The sequence below is a fragment of the Octopus sinensis genome, linkage group LG28 (genome assembly GCF_006345805.1).
Source record: "Octopus sinensis linkage group LG28, ASM634580v1, whole genome shotgun sequence".
Classification (NCBI taxonomy): Eukaryota; Metazoa; Mollusca; class Cephalopoda; order Octopoda; family Octopodidae; genus Octopus; species Octopus sinensis.
The window spans coordinates 10,862,463-10,887,431 of record NC_043024.1 but is presented as its reverse complement, the minus strand read 5'-3'; the positions used below and the strand labels follow the sequence as shown (position 1 = coordinate 10,887,431).

The 24,969-nt window shown below is 42.1% G+C and overlaps 1 protein-coding gene across 1 annotated transcript in view; it reads right to left on the bottom strand.

Moving 5' to 3' along the window:
• Window positions 1-24,969, bottom strand: part of LOC115225863 (exportin-4-like) — a 61,784-nt gene that overhangs the window by 5,776 nt on the left and 31,039 nt on the right. The window contains exons 7-21 of the mRNA XM_029796854.2: window positions 23,688-23,800; window positions 23,178-23,335; window positions 21,975-22,149; window positions 19,347-19,523; window positions 18,035-18,174; window positions 15,686-15,840; window positions 14,788-14,968; window positions 13,098-13,257; window positions 11,406-11,575; window positions 9,378-9,552; window positions 8,010-8,214; window positions 6,307-6,395; window positions 4,458-4,524; window positions 1,816-1,932; window positions 401-504 (exon numbers count right to left, since the gene is read on the bottom strand). Of these exons, the coding sequence (XP_029652714.1) occupies window positions 401-504; window positions 1,816-1,932; window positions 4,458-4,524; window positions 6,307-6,395; window positions 8,010-8,214; window positions 9,378-9,552; window positions 11,406-11,575; window positions 13,098-13,257; window positions 14,788-14,968; window positions 15,686-15,840; window positions 18,035-18,174; window positions 19,347-19,523; window positions 21,975-22,149; window positions 23,178-23,335; window positions 23,688-23,800 (2,186 nt within the window). The remainder of the gene's footprint in view (window positions 1-400; window positions 505-1,815; window positions 1,933-4,457; window positions 4,525-6,306; window positions 6,396-8,009; window positions 8,215-9,377; window positions 9,553-11,405; window positions 11,576-13,097; window positions 13,258-14,787; window positions 14,969-15,685; window positions 15,841-18,034; window positions 18,175-19,346; window positions 19,524-21,974; window positions 22,150-23,177; window positions 23,336-23,687; window positions 23,801-24,969) is intronic.

Below are 24,969 nucleotides of genomic sequence, written 5' to 3'. Positions count from 1 at the left end.
GAGGTGAGAGAGAGAAGGAAAGAAAGAAGAGAGAAAAAGATAGAGAGGAGAAAGGAGAGAGAGAGAAAGAAGGAGAGATAGGAGAGAGAAAGAAGGGGAGAGACAGATAGAGAGATAGGAGAGAAAGAAGTAGAGATAGAGAGAAAGAAGGAAAGAGAAAGGAGAGAGAGATGTCAGTACTGCTTCAATGAAGGCTAAGAAATAACATAATTAACAGTCAATGTTGTTGTTGTTGTTCTAACTGTTGTTCTTGTCACTTGTAAACTGTTGTCATGGAAACAAACTTACCGTTAAATATTATTGTTATTTTAACTGTCATCGTTGTTGTTGTTGTTGTCAGCATTAACGAAAGTGTTATGATGATGATGAAGAAGGGATTAGGGATTAAAGAAAGACAAACCTTAAGCAGCTCAGAGTTCATAAGTGGAATGATTATGTTTAATCCAAAGAGGACGACTTCTGCGGCTGAGATTTGCGTTGGTGGCGGTGAGGAGGTCTCTGGTTCTAAACAAACACATGGAAGGAGACCATCAGACAATGGGAGGTGACAATATCACACAGGATACACACACTCACAAATACACATATACATACGCATAAACACAATGTAAATATAGACACACACGTAAACATATATACAAACACAGACATAAACATATATATCCCTCTCTCTCTCTTTCGGAGAGGCACTGAGCAGCTATACGCACACATACACACACGGCAGTAACTTCCGCCTACCGAATTGAATCACAAAGCTCCGGTCAGCTCGGGGCCACAGCGGAAGACACTTGGCCAAAGTGCCACGCAGTGGGACTGAACCCGAAACCATGTAGTTAGGAAGCAAGCTCGTTTCTTTATTGCACATAAGGGGCTAAACATAGAGGGGACAAACAAAGACAGACAAAGGGATTAAGTCGATTACATCGACCCCAGTGCGTAACTGGTACTTATTTAATCGACCCCGAAAGGATGAAACGCAAAGTCGACCTCGGTGGAATTTGAACTCAGAACGTAGCGGCAGATGAAATATGGCTACGCATTTCGCCCGGCATGCTAACGGTTCTGCCAGCTCGCCTCATATATATATATATATATATATATATACACACACACACACACACATATACATACACACATACATCTACACTCCACCCTCATACACATCCACTCATACATGTCTTCTATCTTTAAATTGTTACGGTCAGTGAACTGTGGCCATGCTGGGGCACCACTTTAAAGGGTTTAGTTGAGCTTATTCTATCAATTTTTTTTTGCTGAACCACTAAGTTACAGGGATGTCAACCAACCAACATCAGTTGTAAAGCAATGGTGGTGGTAGGGGTTTGACAAACACACACACAAACACGATAGGCTTCTGCAGTTTCCATCTACCAAATCTACTCACAAGGGTTTGGTTGGCCCATGGTTATAATGGAATACATTTGTCCAAGGTGCCATGCAGCAGGACTGAACCTGGAGCCAGACTGTAGCAAAGCAAGCTCCTTAACCACACAACCACAACAACCAATATAACAACATCCCCTCCCCACCTGACGATGGCATAGTCATGCCTGATCATAAGTCTGCTTGATCAGAGCTGACCATGGGCTAAACAATTATAACAGCAACCAACTCCCTGATGAGAAAGAGAGCCTGCATGTGGTCGCTCTGCCAGCATCTAGAAATAGCAGTTAAATCTCATACAAATCACACCCTACCATGTAAACCAAAGAAAGGCACATAAGCCAATACAGACATAGATGTATAAAAAGATGGGATGGCCATGCCTGGATCAAAATGGACCAACCAACTTACCAGGGCCACTGAAATCTATAAAATCTTTAGACAATAAATGCGTTAACATCTCCATCAGTAAAACGATGTCGTAGTATTTCTCCTCCTCTTCATCGTTGATTCCAGCAATTTTCCGAGCTGAGGACAGAAGAAAGAAACACCATTTAGACGAAGGATAAAAGGTGGACAACAAAATCAAAATCAAATTTGATGACTGACATCCGTGCTAGCGAGGTGCAAAGAGCACCATACGAGTGTGATCGTTGACAGAGCAGCTAACTGGCTTCTGTGCCAGTGGCACATAAAAGGCACCATTTGAGTGCGATCGTTACCAGCGTCGCCTTACTGGCACTTGTGCCCCATGCTAGTAGGGTGCTAAGAGCACCATCCGAACGTGATTGTTGCCAGAGTGGCTAACCGGCTTCCATACCAGTGGCACATAAAAGGGCACCATTCGAGTGCGATCGTTACCAGTGTTGCCTTACTGGCACTTGTGCCTGTGCTAGTAGGGTACCAAGAGCACCATCCGAGCGGGATTGTTGCCAGAGTGGCTAACCAGCTTCCGTGCCAGTGGCACGTAAAAGGGCACCATTCGAGCATGATCGTTACCAACGTCGCTTCATTGGCACGTGTAAAAAGATTCGAGTGAAGTCATTGCCAGCACCGCCTGACTGGCCCTGTGCTGGTGGCACATAAAAGGCACCATTCGAGTGCGATCATTAACAGCGTCACCTTACTGGCACTTGTGCCCGTGCTAGTAGGGTGCCAAGAACACCATCTAAGCGTGATCGTTTCTAACAGGCTTCTGTGTCGGTGGCACGTAAAAGGCACCATTCGAGCGTGATCGTTAGCAACGTCGCCTTACTGGCACCTGTGCCGGTGGCATGTGTAAAAAGATTCGAGCGAGGTCATTACCTGTACCGCCTGACTAGCCCCGTGCTGGTGGCACGTAAAAAGCACCCACTACACTCTCGGAGTGGTTTGTGTCAGGAAGGGATTCCAGCTGTAGAAACTCTACCAGATCAGATTGGAGTCTGGTTTGCCAGCCCTCAATCAAAATCGTCCAACCCATGCTAGCATGGAAAGCGGACGTTAAACGATAATGATGAACAACAACAGCAACTGTACATTCTACTTAAGTGGACAGGGGTCAGTGTATCTTTTATCTTTTACTTGCTTCAGCCATTAGACAGCGGCCATACTGGAGCACTGCCTTGAAGGGTTTCAGCCAAACAAACCGACCCCAGGACTTATTTTTTAAACCAAGGATTTATTCTACAAGTACTTCATGTTGAGCTGCTGAGTTTGAGGGATGTAAACAAACCGACACCAGTTGTCAAGAGATGGTGGGGTGCAAATACAAACACAAGGACACACGGACACAGATGTTCTCATATACAGGAATACCTCAACTATCGTGAGTGTTACATTCCAAACCCCATGACAATAGGTGAAAATCCACAAAATAGAAACAGTATTGTACATTTATTTTTAATTTTATAATTTGTATATATCTATTTTATTACAAATGCAAAACAACACCCCATGGAGGAATAGATGTAAGCTTAAATAACAAACTGTGATAGCTGAACCGCGATATGGCAAGGGATTACTGTATATATCGTTGCTATTATGTTAAACTGTGGTATGTCCAAATTTGGCCAAATGCACTTTTTACAATATTTAAATTTACTTACAATAGCCAGTCCTTTTGGTCAAACTATCGTATCTCCAGCTGCTTCAGATGAAAATTGCTTGCCAAAGTGTAGTACAACGGTTTAGCATTTCTTTCAGAATTGTAGTAAGCCCCATATACGACAGTTTTGAAAAAATATTTGACTGAAACATGCATGGAGTTGCGATTTTATGCACCCAACGAAGTATTATTATTGTTAAGCTGAAACTGTGGATCTTTTCGGTTTGAGTGGCAGTTTTTTCTAGCGGTGTCATATGAAATTGTCACCCATAATTATGACCCTAGTATCGATCTATTGCATTTCAATCTGTTTTAGGGTTAGGGGTGGGGGAAGGGTATCTTTTTTCTTCAGAAATGTAAATAAACCCAATCTGTTTCTTAAACGAGGGACATATTCATACGACACAGAATGTTTTCACCTCCAATAGACGTCATTGATTGGTTGAAATTGCAGAAAAAAAACAACAACAAATATCTTACAAACTATAGAATTTTCTCGATAAAGCCAAGAGAAAAAGGTGTTTTATAAACACATTCTACCAGTATACGAAGTTTAAAAGTATTTAGTTACCTAGAAAATTATGTTAAAAACTGCCGTTCAAACCGAAAAAATCCGAAAGTTGCCAAAGTGTAGTACAATGGTTTAGCATTTTTCAGAAATGTAGTAAGCCCCACATACGACAGTTTTGCAAAAACATTTCTTACTGAAAATATCCTACATGCATGGAGTTGCGATTTTATGCACGCAACGAAGTATTATTGTTCAGCTGAAACTGTTGCTAATGTAAAAAGAAACGGAATGGTGAAACTATTTTTTTTCGTTTTCAGATTAAAAAAAAAAAGAGCAACGTTTTGGACTTACGACACTTTTGCATAATAGCAATGATTTATAAATATATACACACAACATGCAATGCTAGCAATAAGACGGTGATGTAATGGCTGTAATGCATTGATAGTTACTTACTGATATTGTGTTTGGAATAGGTTTGGATGAGTGACAGAGCAAGTTCATAGATTTTTCGGGAATCTGACTGAAAAAGCAAAAGAGAAAAAAGAGAATGAACATACAGATACTTACACAATAAAACATTTGCGTGCATGTGTGCACCGTTATGCATTTATATTCTTATACATGAAACACCATACTGTATACATAGAAGTGTGTGCATAAATGTACAAGTGTGAATGTGTGTGTGGGTGTGCATGTTTGTAGTCATATATATCTTTATATATAAAAGGAGGTTGTGTGCTGTCTGTCTCCTACGATTTAGATTCCTAACTACTCCCACATTTTGCGGTGCAGTTTAACCAAAACCGGGTATCTTATAGTCGTGATTCATATTGAGCCCTTCTGGGTATTAGCGCGCGTCTATGATGAGTCATTTTTTTAACATCATTTTTTTCCATTTTAATGCATTTTTTCGCTATTATATAAGGGAAGTAACTCTCTAAAAATGTCTACGATGATTCAACGATTTAAAAAAAAATTTACCATAATTTTTTCCCCATTTTTAATGCATTTTTTTGCTATTTTTGGGCTATAACTCTCTAAAAATGCTTTATAGTTATTTCCCTTACAAACCCGAGCAACGCCGGGCGATACTGCTATATATATATAAAAATAAATTCTATAACTATAAGTATAATTATAATTAGGGTTCAGTAAAACTGTCTAGGAGATATCTTATGGTAGTGGAATAGTAGTTCAACTGCTATTTCTAAATTTCGGTATATGGCTGTGTGGTTAGGGAGCTTGCTTCCTAGCTACATGGTTTTGGGTTCCGTCCCACTGCATGGCACTTTGGGCAAGTGTCTTCCACTATAGCCCTGAGTCGACTGAAGCTTTGTGATTGAATTTGGTAGGCGGAAGTTACCGCCGTGTGTGTATAGCTGCTCAGTGCCTCTCTGAAAGAGAGAGAGAGGGTGAAGCAATTTTTGCTGAACCCTAATAATAATTATGCTTATAATTATAGAATTTTTGTATAAGGTTATAAGGTTACCAATAATGGCTCTTTCAACATACCGAACTCCTTGGTAAAATTATTAATTATTAATTGATAAATTTAATTTTACCCGTTGTTATTAATATTATTTTATACATATATATATATATATATATATATATATATATACTAGCAGCTAAGCCCGGTTTCACCGGGTCAGTTTGGATGATGTGGTTGTAAAATCTACCCTGTTTAAGCATTTGCCTTGTTTGGGCAAGCTTACGTTAAAAAACAATTTTAGAATGACATTTTTCTGTCAAAATGCTAAAAATAACTGACCAACCAAGATTCAACAAAATTTAAAAATAAACCCCAAAACTAAGCAAACAAAGATGAACCATCCCACTTCCATTGTGCATGCACACACACACACATTCACAGAGTTGAAACGCTGTTTGATTTATTTTTTCAGTGTACAGTTTTCATCATCCCACTACCAAGTAATGACATCACCCCTTCCTTTCTCATTCATAAACATAAGAGTATTATTATAGTAGATTATCTCGGTAACCATGGGAACTATGAAAAAAATACAAAGCCCAGTATCACCACCAGATCATTCTACACATCTGTGTAATTTTTTTTAGCAATTCCACCCAGACATTTGACCCTGAATCCCAAGACAAGAAAGAATCACCCATGTCAAATTTATATGTGCGTGTATATATATGAAACATCATCAAGTTTATACGTAAGTGTGTGTATAAACTTGAATGTATGTTTACACATTTATACATTTGTATGTATACAGCAAGCATAGAAACAAAAATTAAACAATGGAGAGAGAGAGAGAAAGAGAAGTAGACTTACCTCGGGGAGATAGCAAAGCTGACGTTGGACAACTTCAGAGAATAGTTCCAGTACAAGAGGTACAACATCTTCGTAATTGTGGTACAGATCTGTGGAGGGAAAAAGAGAGAGAGAGATTGTGAGTGGATTTGGTACACAGAAACTGAAAGAAACCTGTCGTGTGTGTGTGAGAGTTGGTGTTTTATTTGCCCGGATGTCGGGTGAGTGTAAATGAGTGTCACCCTCATACATGCCATGTCTTTGGTTTCAATGCTTCCATGGTCACATGGCCAGGCATAGGGGGGGGGTTATTTTGTTTGGAGGAATGATAAAACAAAAAAGACACGAGGGTTGGCAGCAGAAAGGGCGTCTGGCCGTAGAAAACCTGCTTCAATATTCTGACGAGCCCATGCAAAGCAGAGAAAAGTGGACATTAACATGTTGATGATGATGATGGTGGTATACAGTGACAGTTTAAGGCTGATAACAAGACAGAGAGATCGTTCAACATATATACATACACTGAGAGAGAGAGAGATAAGAGAGATAGATAGATAGAGAGAAAGAGAGAGAGAGAGAGAGAGAGAAGAGAGAGATAGATAGATAGAGAGAGAGAGAAAGAGAGAGAGAGAGAGAGACAGATGATCCAACACAGACATGGACACACAGAGATAGGCAAAAAAATCCATTCTATTATAGGAAGCAAGGCCTGAAATTTGCAGGGAGTGGTAAGTCAATTATATCAACCCCAGTGGATAACTGGTACTTAATTCATTGACCCCCGAAAGGATGAAAGGCAAAGTTGTGCCCTTGGCGGAATTTGAACTCAGAATGTAGTAGCAGACAAAATAACAGTGAAAAAGATCCTGGAAAAGGGAGCTTCTACATGGTGACAAACTAGAAATAACAGCTAAATCTCCCTTTAATATGATCCCACCGTCTTAAGAAAAATAGACAGACAGATTGAGCAATGAATTACTTGACATCACCACCACCATTTACCATCCGTTTTCCATGCTGGCATGAGTTGGACAGATTTGCAGAAACCATCAAAACCAGGTTCCGGTCTGGTTTGGTTTGGTTTCTACAGCAGGATGCACTCCCTAACACCAACTGCTCTACAGAGTGTACTGGGTGCTTTTTACATAGCACCATCACCACCACACAAAACAGAGAGGTCAGCTGCTTATGGTTAGAATCATCATCATCATAGTTTAACGTCCGTTTTCCGCACTAGCATGGGTTGGACGGTGCAACTGGGGTCTGGGAAGCCAGGGGCTGCACCAGGCTGCAGTCTGATCTGGCAGTGTTTCTACAGCTTGATGCCCTTCCTAACGCCAACCACTCCGCGAGTGTAGTGGGTGCTTTTTACGTGCCACCGGCACAGGTGCCAGAGGAGTCTGGCATCAGCCACGATCGGTTGGTGCTTTTAACGTGCCACCAGCACGGAAGCCAGTCAAGGCGGGGCTGGCATCGGCCACGTTCGGATGGTGCTTTTTATGTGCCACCGGCACAGAAGCCGTTCAAGGCGGCACTGGCATCGGCCACGTTCGGATGGTGCTTTTTATGTGCCACCGGCACAGGTATCACAACTACTATTTCCATTGATATTTATTTCGATATTCATGTACTTGACTCAACAGGTCTGTTTTTAATTAACAACAGACAAACACATATGCATACATCATCGCGCGAAGCTAGAGAAAGAGGTTTCAAATTCTTACCCAATATTTTGACAGTCTCCACCAGTAAGGGGTGCAGGAAGTTGAATAATTGCTGGACTATGTCGACACGAGATGCCAGGGCGACGCCGCACATCGACTCGAGCAGGTTGAGGATGCTAGCTTTGACACCTGCCGTGTGGCACACCTTGCTGAAGTCGGCCTGGCATACGGTTTGGTAGAACCGATCATGCAGCGATTGTAATACCTATTGGTGTAGAAAAAGAGAGAGAGAACAGACAATATAGTGGTTGTTGTTATTGTTAAGAGGAGAAGAAACAGTATACATGATCTTTGCAGACTGGTGTATAAGCATACATAAGTACACACAAATATATACATACACACACTCATTCTCACCCACAGCATCATAAGCGGAAAGTGTAACCTCTCGAAAGAGCTGTTCTTCACTCCTGCTCCAGAGCGTCGGCTGCGGGGTCACTCCTAAAAGCTCTACCTGCGACGATTTCATCTCAACCGAAGGAGAGGAGCTTTCTCCGTCCGGGTTGCGGATCCGTGGAACAAGCTGCCAGACGAGATGGTGAAGATGCCGACGACCGCTTTGTTCAAAGCCTCCCTTGACCTCAAGTGGCCTGAACTCTTTACATGAACACCACCCTGTACTTAACTCCTTGTCCCCCCTACATGGCCTTGCTATTTGCTTTTGAGCCAAATTAACTAACTAACTAACTAACATATACATACATATATATTCAGACATATACATATACACACATATATACATACATATATATTCAGACATATACATATACACACATATATACATACATATATATTCAGACATATACATATACACACATATATACATACATATATATTCAGACATATACATATACACACATATATACATACATATATATTCAGACATATACATATACACACATATATACATACATATATATTTAGACATGTGGAGGTGCAATGGCCCAGTGGTTAGGCCAGCGGACTCGCGGTCATAGGATTGCGGTTTCGATTCCCAGACCGGGCGTTGTGAGTGTTTATTGAGCGAAAACACCTAAAGCTCCACGAGGCTTTGGCAGGGGGTGGTGATGATCCCTGCTGTACTCTTTCACCACAACTTTCTCTCACTCTTTCTTCTGTTGGCCTGCTCGCTTAGCCAGCGGGGTGGCGTCATTCGAAGGCTAAAACAATGTGAAGCGCATTGTGACCAGCGATGTGTAACAACATCTGATGGTCTGGTCGGTCACGTGATCACGTGATATATATACATTAATATATACACATATATATACACACACAGATACATATACACGCACACATAAACATATATATACATACACATATATACAAAAAAATCATTAAATAAAAAGGCCACCACCAAAGACTCACGTATTTCCAATATTCGTCCTTCTGTGCCGATTCCATGGAGGCAGTTCCTGCCAAGACGAGACCCTTCAAGAGATAACGCTTCGATGCTGGCGACAACAAGATGAGTGGGGGCTGGTTGCTAGCTTCTTGTTTCACCAAATCCCACAAATGTTTACATTTCACAACTAGGTTACACCTACAACACACAACAAAAAAATAAAGACATTACTTTTAAAAAAATTAATAAATTCTATCATCATCATTGATTAACGTCTGCTTTCCATGCTAGCATGGGTTGGATGATTTGACCGAGGACTGGTGAGCCAGAAGGCTGCACCAGGCTCCAGTCTTGATCTGGCAGATTTTCTACAGCTGGATGCCCTTCCTAACGCCAACCACTCCGAGAGTGTGGTGGGTGCGTTTTATGCATCAGTCAGGCGGGCCTAGCAGTGATCACGTTCAGATAGTGCTTTTTACGTGCAAGTCAGGGGGTATTGGCATCGACCATGTTTGGGTGGTGCTCTTCAAGTTCCACTGGCACGGAAGCCAGTCAGGGTACTGGCATTGGCCACGTTCCAGAGTGTAGTGGGTGCTTCCACGTGCCACTGGCATGAGGGCCAGTCAGGCAATACTGGCAACGGCCACGCTCAAATGGTGTTTTTTTTTACGTGCCACCTGCACAGGAGCCAGTCCAGTGGCACTGACATTGACCTCGTTTGAATGTTTTTTCACATGCCACCGGCACAAGTGCCAGTAAGGCGTCGCAGGGATATATATAAAATTATAATCAAGAGTATCCAAAAGACACCACCATGCCAGACACAGTAGCCAAAACCTGACTCTAAAACCACATTAATATGGTTTTAGAGTCAAGTTTTGGCTGCTACATGGCCCAGTGGTTAGAGCGTCGGACTCACAATCATGAGATAGTGAGTTCAATTCCTAGACAAGGCTGTATGTTGTGCTCTTGAGCAAGACACTTTATTTCACGTTGCTCCAGTTCACTCAGCTGTAGAAATGAGTTGTGACGTCACAGGTGCCAAGCTGTATCGGCCCCTTTGCCTTTCCCTTGGATAACATCAGTGGTGTGGAGAGGGGAGGCTGGTATGCATGGATGACTGCTGGTCTTCAACAAACAACCTTGCCTAGACTTATGCTTTGGAGGGGGACTTTCTAGGTGCAATCCCACAGTTATTCATGATCGAAGGGAGTCTTTACCATGACATCAAGAAACAGAAATGGTCGCAACATTCTCATGAGATGAGGGAACAGAGTTTGATCAGAATAAGCTTTCATATTTAGTCATCGAACAAAGATTGTCAACCAGTTAAGGAATATGAGACCAATGGCCTGTCTATTTCCCCCTATTTTTTAAAATGGTGCTAATTCCATGTGAAAAACACTGGTGCTGGTGCCATGTTAAAAGCACCCAGTACACTGTGGAGCGGTTGGGATTAGGAAGAGCATCCTGCCGTAGAAACCATGCCGGAACAGAAGATAGGACTTACTCATTTTTGCCAGCTGAGTGGACTGGAGCAACGTGAAATGAAGTGTTTTGCTCAAGAACACAACGCGTCGCCTGGTCCAGGAATCAAAACCACAATCTTATGATCATGGTGCTGACACCCTAACCACTAAGCCACGTGTCTCCACGTTTGCTTGGTGTGCTAACAATTCAGAGGAAGGGGGTAAGCCAATTACATAGACCCCAGTGCTCAACTGGTACTAATTTTACTGACACAGAAAGGAAGAAAGGCAAAGTTAACCTTTGCGCAATTCGAACTCAGCATTCCAGACAAAATACATCATTCCGTCCGTTTCTACGCTCTAACGATTCTGCCAGCTCACTACCTTGTTCTCAACACTAATATCAACAGCTGTTTAACCCTAGGTCTGCCTTGATCCAGCAGAACTCCCAAAGATACTCCAGTCTTTTATTCAGTGTCTTTAACATTGAAAAACATGGAAAGGTGGACGTTAAATTGATGAAGATAACGAGTGACCCGTTAGCAATAATTAAGTCTTGTATGAAGTTATTGGTTTACATACCTTGGTTTATTTTCCACCAGGGCCACCAACAGCCGCAGTGAGTCATTCATCAGTTGCTCCTCGGCACTCCATATTGATAAGTTTGAGTTGATCCGCCCCAGGAGGAAGTCGACTGCCCACTGAGAGGCAGTTGTGTCCCGGCCAAAGGCGGAAACTATAGCCATACTGATCTGAGGAAGAAGAAGAGGTCACAACAGTAAGGTAACATAGAGAGAGAGAGAGTGTGAGATCTTTTATTTGTTTCAGTCCATTGGACTGTGGCCATGCTGGAGCACTGCCTGAAGAATTTTAGTTGAACCAATCAACCCCCAGCACCTACTTTTTTTAAAGCTAGATACTTATTCTATTACTTGCTTTTGCCAAACCACCAAGTTATAGGGATGTAAACACACCGACACTGGTTGTCATGTGGTGGTGAAAGACAAACACACACACAGATATATATATATATATATATATATATATATATATATATATATATCTAGGTCAGTTTAAACACAAACCTCGAATCTGCTACATTCTCTATAAATTCCCTGCTGGGAATGACCAACTTTAAGAGAATCTTACATTGCTTATAAACTTTACATTTGGATGGACTCATATTAAACTCTGTTGGACTTTGGGATTTTACTCAAAGGATATTGGAATATTACACATATATACCATTATGCCTATACAACGGATTTACGAATTCAATACCTATACATATCTTACATCTATTTTCTTGCCTCCACTTCGCTCTCTATTTTGTATGACATCTAAGCTAACTATGACTTAACCATCCTCTCACGCCATCTCTGACGAAGGGATATTATTAATTATCCTAGAAACAGCTGTAAGACCTTCTATCTATAAATGCTCTAATATCTATACAGCCTTGGTTTTTTTATCTCATTACGCAAAAAACTCATATATATATATCACCGTGACCGACCAGGCTATCAGATGTTGCCTCACATCGCTGGTCACAATGCGCTTTGCATTGTTTTAGCCTTCAAATGACGCCACCCCGCTGGCTAAGCGAGCAGGCCAACAGAAGAAAGAGTGAGAGAAAATTGTGGTGAAAGAGTACAGCAGGGATCGCCACCACCCCCTGCCGGAGACTCGTGGAGCTTTAGGTGTTTTCGCTCAATAAACACTCACAACGCCCGGTCTGGGAATCGAAACCGCGATCCTCCAACCATGAGTCCGCTGCCCTAACCACTGGGCCATTGCACCTCCACATATATATATATATGATGGGTTTCTTTCAGTTTTTGTCTACCAAATCGATTCAGCCTGAGGCTATAGTAGAAGAACCTTGTCAAAGGTGCCACACTGTAGGACTGAACCTGGAACCATGTGGTTGAGAAGGAAACTCCTTACCACACAGCCACACCTGCCCCTCAACACAACATTTTGGTCACTTGTGTTTGCAATTGTACTCTTTTGGTTATAACTCAATCACTGATGACCAAAAGTGAGAACAGACACCAAAAATGAATGGAATATAACCAAATGACAAATACCGAAAAATTTTGGAGATGACTTTTAATGATGTAATTGTTTTTAGAATGGCATTGCAGAGAGGTTAACGAGAGGCTGGAGTGCACATTAAACGAGTTTAATATTTCGGCCGGAATAGGATTGGTTTAAATGCAAAAGGGTTAACAGAAGACATGATGGGAGGTACAGAATAAAAGACGGACTCACCTGAGGATAACAGCTTTCATCTGGTAACAGGTATGACACTGCCCATCGTTGCAGAAACCACATAACAGTGCTACCCACCTGCGGACTGAGGCAGTCGGCCAAACGAGCCTCGATTGCCTGTCGATGGATATCACACACCTTAAACACAGCCGACACTAACCTGGAAAGAGAATAAGGAGCTGAAAAAGGGGCAGACAGGTTCACATGTAATTGAAACACATTCGTCTTATATCTTCTACCTGTTTCAGTCGTTAGACTGTGGCCATGCTGGGGCACCACCTTGGAGAACTTTTTAAAGCCGGGTACTTATTCTGTTGGTCCCTTTTGCCAAACTGCTAAGTTATGGGGACGTAAACACCAGCACCAGTTGTGAAGTAATGGTGGGGGACAAACACAGACACACACAAACATCATCATCATCGTTTAACGTCCGTTTTCCATGCTAGCATGGCTTGGACGGTTCAGCTGGGGTCTGCAAAGCCAGGAGGCTGCACCAGGCTCCAGTCTGATTTGGCAGTGTTTCTACAGCTGGATGCCCTTCCTAATGCCAACCATTCCATGAGTTTAGTGGGTGCTTTTTACGTGCCAGACAAGGCTGGCAAACGGCCACGATCGGATGGTGCTTTTTACGTGCCACCGGTACGGAGGCCAGATGAGGCTGGCAAACGGACACGATTGGATGATGCCTTTTACGTGCCACCGGCACGGAGGCCAGTCGGGGCGGCGCTGGCAACGGCCACGTTCGGATGGTTCTCTTATGTGCCACTGGCACTGGTATTACACCTACAATTTCCATTGATGTTGATCGATTTCATATGTATAATCTCTATATACATATACACACACACATACACACACACATGATGGGCTTCTTTCAATTTCAAAAATGAAGAATGTGAAGTCAGGACATTGAACAACGTTGACTGATGAACATTTGGAAGCAATTCTCTTGGTCGGATGCAGCAATTCCAAAGCAAATATTGATATCTTCAAAAACCTAAACACCAATTTCACCAACCTTTTTTGTTGCTTAGTTTGTGAGATTTGGATAGGGTCACACTGGGGGAGATATGACTATCCCATTGCTAAACGTCGCCTTCTTTACCCTTTTTTTTACTCTTTTACTAGTTTCAGTCATTTGACTGTGGCCATGCTGGAGCACCGCCCCCAGGACTTTTTCTTTGTAAGCCTAGTAATTATTCTATCAGACTCTTTTGCTGAACCACTAAGTAACGGGGATGTAAAAACACCAGCATCGGTTGTCAAGCAATGCTAGGGGGACAAACACAGACACACAAACATATACACACATACATATATATACATATATACGGCGGGCTTCTTTCAGTTTCTGTCAACCAAATCCACTCATGAGGCTTTGGTCGGCCCAAGGCTATAGTAGAAGACACTTGCCCAAGGTGACACACAGTGGGACTGAAACTGGAACCATGTGGTTGGTAAGCAAGCTACTTACCACACAGCCACTCCTGCGCCTTTGATAACTTTTGGTAAATAAATATGTTGATTGTTTTAATTTTTGTGTATTTACTATATTGTGTTGAACAAAATGGTTATACAGCCTGTGCTCCTTCTCAGTTGGCTGTCCCGCTGTGAAAAGAGTTTGGTGACCCCTGTACTGGACAAATCACACACACACACAAGCATCTATGAACCTGTCGAGTCTCCTTACCTGACCACATTATCAGTTCCTTGTTCACTCCCAGGAATATTCTCCAGCCGCTCCGATGGGCTGCCAAGAACTCTGAGGGTGATATCAAGGTTGACAGAGGGTTCCTGTGAGATGGAATACTCCATGATGTCTGCAGGAATCAAAGGTGTGTCCCCTTCACACTCCTCTGTTAATAGGTGACCTGTTGCAACAGAAAAACACAAGAAATATATACTGTACATAATATACATACATACACATACAAACACACACACACACCATCATTAATTAGCATTGGTTTAATGGTTCACTTCCATGGGCTGGACAGAATTTTTGTTGGGGCAAATTTTCTTCCTTTGCCAACCTTTATTCCTTTATTTCTTTCAAGGAGAGAAAATATTTTCCCATGATCCAGGCATGAGGTTAAGGCAAGATACTAACACACATACATCCATACACACAAACACACACGCACATACACTCACACGCATATATATATATATATATATACGACAGGCTTCTTTCAGTTTCCGTCTACCAAATCCACTCATAAGGCTTTGGTCAGCTCAAGGCTATAGTAGAAGACACTTGCCCAAGGTGCCACGCAGTGGGACTGAACCCGGAACCATGTGTTTGGTTAGCAAGCTACTTACCACACAGCCACTCCTATGCCTATATATACACATATATATATATTCTTTTACTTGTTTCAGTCATTTGACTGTGGCCATGCTGGAGCATCGCCTTTAGTCGAGCAAATCGACCCCAGGACTTATTCTTTGTAAGCCGAGTACTTATTCTATCGGTCTCTTATGCCGAACCACTAAGACACTGGGAGGTAAACACATCAGCATCAGTTGTCAAGCGATGTTGGGGGGACAAACACAGACAAATGTCGTTAGGAAGAAGTCGACCTTACCAGCAATAAGAATCAACCAATGCAAGTCTTCGTGCAGAACCTTGAACAATTCCTCGTTTATGGAAATGTTGGAACTGTTCATGTTCTGTGCGGCCCTCATCTGTTGAAGTAGTTGTAGCTGGTTGTTGAACTGGTTCACTCGGTCCTCAATCAACCTGAAATGAAACACAAGTAAGTAGTAGTGGTAGCAGCAGCAATTGTAGTAGTAGTAGTAGCAGCAATAGTAGTAGTAATAGTAGTAGCAGCAGCAGTAGCAATAGTAGTAGTAGTAGCAATAGTAGTAGTAGGAATAGTAGTAGTAGTAGCAATAGTAGTAGTAGTAGCAGCAATAGTAGTAGTAGTAGTAGTAGTAATAGTAGTAGTAGTAGCAGTAATAGTAGTAGTAGTAGCAATAGTAGTAGTAGCAGCAATAGTAGTAGTAGTAGCAGTAGTAGTAGTAGCAGCAATAGTAGTAGTCGTAGTAGTAGTAGCAACAGTAGTAGTAGCAGCAATAGTAGTAGTAGTAGCAATAGTAGTAGTAGCAGTAGCAATAGTAGTAGTAGCAGCAGCAACAGTAGTAGTAGTAGTAGTAGTAGTAGCAATAGTAGTAGTAGAAGCAATAGTAGTAGTAGTAGCAATAGTAGTAGTAGCAGCAGCAGCAGCAGCAGTAGTAGTAGTAGTAGTAGTACTTTTAACCGAAGGGTATGAGACAGTTTGGCACAGCCTATTTGCTGCCACTGATTCAGTGCTGACTTATTTTTTAACAACAGATATTTTGCCCCTGGGACCTTTTGGCACTGGGAAAATTTCATTTTTATCTTAATGGACAACAACAAACTGGTAACCACAACTACTAAACAACTTGACTAGTAGACTTTGTTTCACTTTCACTTACTGTATGAAAGTGCTGCGAAAGCTAAGTGGTGGACAACGAAAAACCTGGCTGATGACAGTCAAGGCTGATCTGGAACTCAACCTAGGGCCTCATGTCTACGGCGTTCGCCACTGGAATAAGGAGTGGTTGGAGATCACGCGGTCGTTAGCCTCAAATCGCCAGGCCTGGTCAGCATTTGTGAGAGATGCAGCATTGAGGATGAACGAAGCCAGCTCAACCCACCCTGGGTGGATGCTATCTCAAGACAAGAAAGACTCAGTGTATGAGGGTTGGTGAAATATTGGGTTCTAATTTTGCCACAAGGCCAGCAAATTTTTTTTTGGGGGGGGGGGTGAGTTGATTACATTGACCCCAGTTTTCAACTGTTACTTATTTTATTGAAACCCCCATCCCTGAAAGGACGAAAGGCAAAGTTGACCTCAGTGGAATTTGAAGTGATAACGTAAAAATGGACAAAATGCTACAAAGCATTTTTGCCTGGCATGCAAACAATTCTGTTAGCCTACCGCCTTAGAAATTACAAAAATTGGTTTAAATTTTGGCACAAGGCCAGCAATTTCGGGGGAGGGGCTAAGTCGATTACATCGACCCCAGTACACACCTGGTACTTGTTTTATCGACCCTTAAAGGACGAAAGGCGAAGTCAACTTCCACTGGAATTTGAACAGAACATTAAGATGGACAAAATGCTGCCAAACATTTTGTCTGACATACTAACAATTCTTCTAGCTCACCACCTCAATAATAATAATCATCATCGTTTAACGTCCGCTTTCCATGCTAGCATGGGTTGGACGGTTCGACTGGGGTCTGGGTAGCCAGGAGGCTGCACCAGGCACCAGTCTGATCTGGCAGTGTTTCTATGGCTGGATGCCCTTCCTAACACCAACCACTCCGTGAGTGTAGTGGGTGCTTTTTACGTGTCACCAGTACAGGTGCCAGGGGAGGCTGGCAGCGGCCACGATCGGTTGGTGCTTTTTACGTGCCACTGGTACGGAATCCAGTTAAGGCGGCACTGGCATCGGCCACGTTCGGGTGGTGCATTTTACGTGCCACCAGCACAGGTATCACAACTACAATTTCCATTTGATATTTATTTTGATGTTGATGTACTTGACTCAATAGGTCTCCTCAAGCACAGCAGGTCACCCTACAATCCAAGGTAAGCACAGCAGGTCGTTATGTAATCCAAGGTACTTTGGGGGCTATCAAATTGTTTGTGAGTATACAACTTGATCTTCATTGTGTATCTCAGCTAGTTTCATGAATATATGCAGATAGAAACTGCAAGAGGTTTACCTTCATGCATTAATCAATATCCTGAGAGGAGTTCTTAGAACACAGTGCTAGGCAATCCAATAATGATAATAATAAGTGTGTCACTTGACAGAAATTTTCAAAGTTTGAAAAGGTGGGAGTTTGGTTGCTGTTGTTAATGTGCTTAAGGGACATCAAAAAGAAATAAGCCAACTCACTTGGCCATCAATGGGACTGTGTGGTCAGCAACGAGGCGGCCCAAGGAACCGATGCTGCTCAGTTGGTCATTAAACTTCTCTCGGTCATCTTCGTCGAGTTCCTCAATTTCATCGTCTTCAATCACATCGTTTCCTAAAATCTGTAATCAAACATATAGGACTCCATATAGAATAATAATAATAATAATAATAAAAGATGGGGTACAGCAAATATTCTGCTCAAGACCACAGATTTGCTAGTCAGTTGTTTGACCGTAACCAGTTGAGCATGTCCCTTAGTGGCTGACGATATGTGCATCTCTGACCACGAGCAGAAGCAGTGGGGGAGCATCATAGCCATGTGTTGAGAGGGATTCTTTGGGGTTTGAATAATTCACCTCTGGAAACATGGGTGGTTTTTTCAACATCCTTAAACAACCCTTATTCAGGGACCTTTTGAGCGGGATGGGCTACTCAACCTGAAGAAAATTCTAACTGGGCCCCACCTGCAAGGTCATGTGCTGTTTATCTTGATATGAGATCACCATGTCGCGCACATATGGTTGTGATGCATGTGCCTGGTGTACCCTTATCAGACGGGTAGCCATGATGGGTATATTGAGCTTCGTATATTTTACCCCAGTGTCACTTTGAATACATGCATGGCTCTCTCACTCAATAATAATAATAATTAATTCTTTTTATTTGGCCACAAGGGCTGACAAATATGATTGGAAAACATAAAGGGACAAAACAGGACGAAAGGTTTTGTCCGTTTGTGAAAAAAAAAAACGAGTAAAAAGCAGTATAACAATGAAAAACTCCCAATAGAGGAGACGCTTCGAAAAAAAGAAAAGGTCTCACGTGGAAAAACTCATAAAAGCCACGTGAGCCTGGTCAAAAGGGCGGGTAGAGAGCCCCTTTCTCCTTTTATAATACCTTTTTCAATTACAGGCGAAACCTGAAAATTGGTCCAATTATACTGGCCAGTCTCGCACAAATCACCCACCTTTTAGAAAACTTGCTATCAGACAGCACTCTCCTCTCTAACCTCATCTTCCTTTTCAAGTGAAACTTGAAAAAGTTGATGAGGCCTTGACCAAAGAGGAAAGTGTCTGACTTTAGCCCTTTCAAACGGGTCCACCATACAACCTCTTGCTCAATGCCACTAAGATGATCCAAGTTAGGTGACTGCATCCAAAGTAGAAGATCTGCCTCAACAGATTCTGTCTGGCTCATTCAAACGTGGAAAGAGAAGATATTAAATAATGGTGATTACCTGTGCATACAAATACAGGTGTGTGTGTGTGTGTGTGTGTGTGTAATTACTTGCCTGGTTACGTATTCCGTCAGGAGGGCTGAGGTGACACTGTAGGTAGGAATTGAACACTTCAACAGCTTGTGACCGCAGAAAGCCAAGTGGAAAGTTGCGTGCGTTGGAAATTATCTGCATCCATGCTTCCAGCATCCGCTCGTAAGCTTCCATGTGAATCGTTTCATCTTTGTTAATCTATGCAAAACAAAACAGTGAAGTGAGGGCAATGAAGCACGGCAGTCACGGACAACCCGAAGTCCCCACCCACCAAGGGCTGGATTAACCATTAACCAAAATAAGCACGTGATTAGGGCATCAAGGGAAGTGGAGGGCACCATGGAAATGGTAAATGGTCTATGGCACAAAAGGACAACCTGTCACACACAGGGGCAGCACTGGATTAAGCGTTAACCCTCTAATGTTCAAACTGGCCAGATCTGGCTTCTTGCACTTACCCTACAATGTCATTCTTTAAAAATAAACAATTACATTATAGAAATCTCAAAGCCATAAAATCATACAGGATTAATTCCAAACAATGTGAACAAATAAGGATCATATTACTGGCCATGTTTGACTAAAATATTGTGTTTTATTAGAAAATTACTATTTTAAATCTCACAACAAGAGATATTCAGCAACAGTACTTTGGAGTAAAGATTGTTTGCCAACATAACATGGCAGTCCTGGTTTAGGATGAATGTTGCTGTAATTTAGCCCCAGGAGACATCGTCCCCAGCTGGCTATACGACACAATATGTGTCCTTATATTTTCGAATAAGGAAATCTAGCACCCCCACCCAGCTCAAAACAATATCTGTGTATCGCGATTTCTGGGTTATTTCCCTTCATCAGCACAGAATAATTGCTCAGCTAGAGGTGGCACTGAGTAGGGGTACTAGATTCCCTTGTTCGGAAATATAAGGACACAGATCGTGTCGTATAGCCAGCTGGAGACAGTGTCTCCTGGGGCTAAATTACAGCAACATTCGTCCTAAACCAGGACTGCCATGTTATGTTGGCAAACAATCTTTACTCCAAAGTACTGTTGCTGAATATCTCTTGTGAGATTTACAAAAAGCTGAACAATTATTCTGTGCTGATGAAGGGAAATAACCTGGAAATCATGATACACAGATATTGTTTTGAGCTGAGTGTGGGTGCTAGATTCCCTTGTTCGAAAATATAAAGACACAGATCATGTCGTATAGCCAGCTGGGGACGATGTCTCCTGGGGCTAAATTACAGCAACATTCGTCCTAAACCAAAACTGCCATGTTACGTTGGCAAACACTCTTTACTACATTGTGTTTTATATTTAAACTGGTTAGATCAGGCCTCTCATACCTGCCAAACAACATCATTCTAAAAGCAAGCAATCATATTAGTGAAATCTCAAAGCTATGAGATAATGCAGGATTAATTCAAAACAGTGTGAATGAATTAGTATTACATTTGACAGAGTATTACAAATGCTGAAGGATTAGAAGTGGTTATGATGTCACAGTGAGGACCTGATCAAGGACTTTGTGGTTAAAAAAAGTAGGAGAAAACCCTTCAAATATAAATAAAGTGGAAGTATACAAAAATAAAGTGTAGGCGTGTGGCTTAGTGGTTCGGATGTCAGCACCATGATTGTAAGATTGTGGTTTCAATTCCTGGACCGGGCAACACGTATTCTTGAGCAAAACACTTCATTTCATGTTGCTCCAGTCCACTCAGCTGGCAAAAATTAGTAACGCTGCGATGGACTGGCGTCCCGTCCAGCTGGGGAACACATACGCCATTGAAACCGGGAAACCGGGCCCATGAGCCTGGCTAGGCTTTAAAAGGTCGCATTTATTTGTGGAGGCGCGTGGCTTAATGGTTAGGGTGTCAGCACCATGATCGTAAGATTGTGGTTTTGATTCCTGGACCGGGCGACGCGTTGTGTTCTTGAGCAAAACACTTCATTTCACGTTGCTCCAGTTCTCTCAGCTGGCAAAAATGAGTAACGCTGTGATGGACTGGCGTCCCGTCCAGCTGGGGAACACATATGCCATAGAAACCGGGCCCATGAGCCTGGCTAGGCTTTAAAAGGGTGCATTTATTTATTTTATTTTTATACAGAAATAAACATTATTTTCCATCTTACTGTTTGTTTCGTTCCGTTTTGAAAAATTAAAAATTGGCGATCTTTCGGTACTAGATACATAACTGTCACTTATAAACCCACGTGGGTTTATTTACATTTCTGAAGAAAAAAGAAACCGTTCTCCACACCCTTAACCCCAACCCCATGAGGGAATGGTTTCTCTTTTCCTCAGAAATGTAAATAAACCTACGTGGGTTTATAAGTAACAACTATGTACCTAGTACTGAAAGATTGCCTGAAAATTTATCTTATAGTTTATTATTGTTTATATTTTGAATTACATATATAAGGGGACAACAAAATCTTTTACGTGTTGAGGGCCTTTATGGGTCTTAATCTGGCCCTGCCCATGGGACTCTCAGAATGACAAAATTGCCTTCAACTCTTTAAGTAGTGTGGCCCACCTGATGATGATAAGCCATGTCTCGTATGGCCCACTTGCCAAAATGAGGTCGCCCTTGCCGCAAATAGATTGACCCTAAATCTCAAATGATGCAGAAGGCTCAACTTACCAGGTCTTCATGTACAGCTTTCTTACAAAGGGAGCAGGTCAGCTTGGTCATTTGGCTGATGAAGGCATTCAATAATTGCTCAGATAAACTAGTGAAGCAAGCGAGTGGAAACATAAGCACAAGATTCTTGATGGTTTGAGCAACTCCGAGGTATTCGTAGAACTGGAGGTCAATGCTGGAAGAAAAGAAAAAAAAAAAAAAAATGAACCCCATTTCTGAAGTGACTTACTTTCTTTTAACCCTTTTGTTACCATATTTCCATTAAAATACTTTGCTTTTGTCTCAACTGATTTTGAACATAGTGAATTTAGTGAAATATCTTTGTCATTAATACCCTTTCGTTACCATATTTCTGTTGAAATAGGGTATGACTTCAAACTTCATCCAGTAGTGAGACCCTGGTTCAAGGGTTTTGAAGAATGTGGAATCACCTTTTAGCTACTATCTTGTTCCCATGTCTACTCTGACCTGGAGTGGTAACACCTGTTGGGGTCCCAGCAAATGAATTAAATAGCATGTAATCACCCCCAGCTAGGGTTACACTGAAATCATGGAAGACAGCATGGCAGACGTAAACTATTTCAGTGAGTAAATGTGCCTGAGCCAGTGGCACAAAAAAAGCATCTGGTCCACACTGTAAAGTGGTTGGCGTTAGGAAGATTGGAGTCTGCCAGATCAGATTGGAGTCTGGTGCAGCCATCAGGTTCGCCAGACCTCAGTCAAATCGTCCAACACATGCTAGCATGGAAAGTGGACGTTAAATGATGATGATTTCAAATTTTTGCCATAAGGGAACTTGGGAGAGGGAATTAAGTCAATTACATTGACCCCAGTGCATAACTGGTACTTATTTAATCACCCCTGAAAGGATGAAAGGTAAAGTTGACCTTGGTGGAATTTGAACTCAGAACATAACAGCAGACGAAATACCTATTTCTTTACTACCCACAAGGGGCTAAACACAGGGAGGACAAACAAGGACAGACAAAGGGATTAAGTCGATTACATCGGCCCCAGTGCGTAACTGGTACTTAATTTATCGACCCCGAAAGGATGAAAGGCAAAGTCGACCTCGGCGGAATTTGAACTCAGAACGTAAAGACAGACAGACGAAATACCGCTAAGCAGTTCGTCCAGCATGCTAATGGTTCTGCCAGCTTGCCGCCTTCATAACGATAATAATAATAATAATGGTAAGCTTACCTGCCAAACATATGTAGGAAATTCTCAATATACGAAGCCAGAAACTGTGTACGTGCTGCGTCATTGGGAAAGATCGGTCCACTCAGTGATGCCAGCTGTGTGAGGCATTGCATGGAACGGTGAGCCATTTCTGAATTGTGTCGCACTTTCTTGTGTACCTGTGGAACAATGGTAACATGTGTCAAGGTAAGAACATACAAGATCAGACGGGGGTCAGGTGAATGAGTGGAGGTGTAGAGGTTTTGTATCATAGAAGCAGGGGTGGTCCTCGATGGATTGGTATCAAAAAGGATTAAATAATTATTTAAGACAACAAAGTATGATTTGAGGGAGATCTACTTGGTATTTCTAGTAAATTTAGAAAACAGGTCCAGATTTCTCACTGACCCAGAAGGCTCAAGCAACAAGGATCTGGTTTTTTTTTTTTTTTTTTTTTTTTTGGTTAGAAAGGAGGGAAGGAGGGATTGGGTAATGTTGAGGCCCAAAATAAAGGAATTACGTTCTACTTACGCGAAACAGAAGCTGCATCAGGTCACCGTCGAGTAAAGTGTCTCGCCAAGTGTCATTTGGACGTAGAATTACGTTCTGTGTTGACTCGAAACAGCCAACGTAGCGACGAAAAACTAGGAACCATTAAGGAAGAAACTTAGCAAAAAATTGTAAAAAACATTATGCAATACATTCCCCCTGCCCCCCGGACTTAGGCATGGATGTGTGGTTCAGAAGCTAGATTCCCAACATTGGGGTCTTGGGTTCAATCCCCACTGCATGGCACCTTGGCCCAGTGTTTTCTATTCTAGACCCAGGCCAATCAAAGCTTTTGTGTGCGAGTTTAACAGACAAAAAAACTGAAAGAAGCCCATTGTATATATGTGTATTGTGTGTGAATGTGTGTGTGTGAGAGAGAGAGAGTGTGTGTGTGTGTGTAAATACATGCATGATGATTGTAAATAGGTGCAGGAGTGGCTCAAGAACACAACGCACCATCCAGCTTGGGAATTGAACCCACAATCTAGTGATTGTGAGTCTAATACCTTAACCACATGCATAATATTATATATATATATACGCGCAGGAGTGGCTGTGTGGTAAGTAGCTTGCTAACCAACCACATGGTTCCAGGTTCAGTCCCACTGCGTGGCATCTTGGGCAAGTGTCTTCAACTATAGCCCCGGGCTGACCAATGCCTTGTGAGTGGATTTGGTAGACAGAAACTGAAAGAAGTCTGTCGTATATATGTATATATATATGTGTGTGTGTCTGTGTTTGTCCCCCTAGCATTGCTTGACAACCGATGCTGGTGTGTTTGTGGCCCCGTCACTTAGCGGTTCGGCAAAAGAGACCGATAGAATAAGTACTGGGCTTAAAAAGAATAAGTCCCGGGGTCGACTTGCTCGACTGAAGGCGGTGCTCCAGCATGGCCGCAGTCAAATGACTGAAACAAGTAAAAGAGTAAAGAGTATACACATGGGCCTCAACTCCTGATGGGGCAAGGACACTATTGTGACAGAGAAAGTAGGTCTTGGGTATATTCAGATCTGGTGATGGTCTGACCACAGGACCATACCTGATTACTTCCAGAAAGAGAAAACAAAGAATCTACTCAGGTACTTTATTGACCCTGAAAGAATGAAAGGCAAAGTTCACCTTGGTCGTATTCGAAAAAGTGCAGAGAGCCGAAATTAACGACACGAAGCAATCATCCCAATACTTTGACGATTGTCATTTTGCTGAAATTCATTTATTTACAGAGAGAGAGAATTGAAAAAAAAAAGGGTATAGTTTTGTGAAG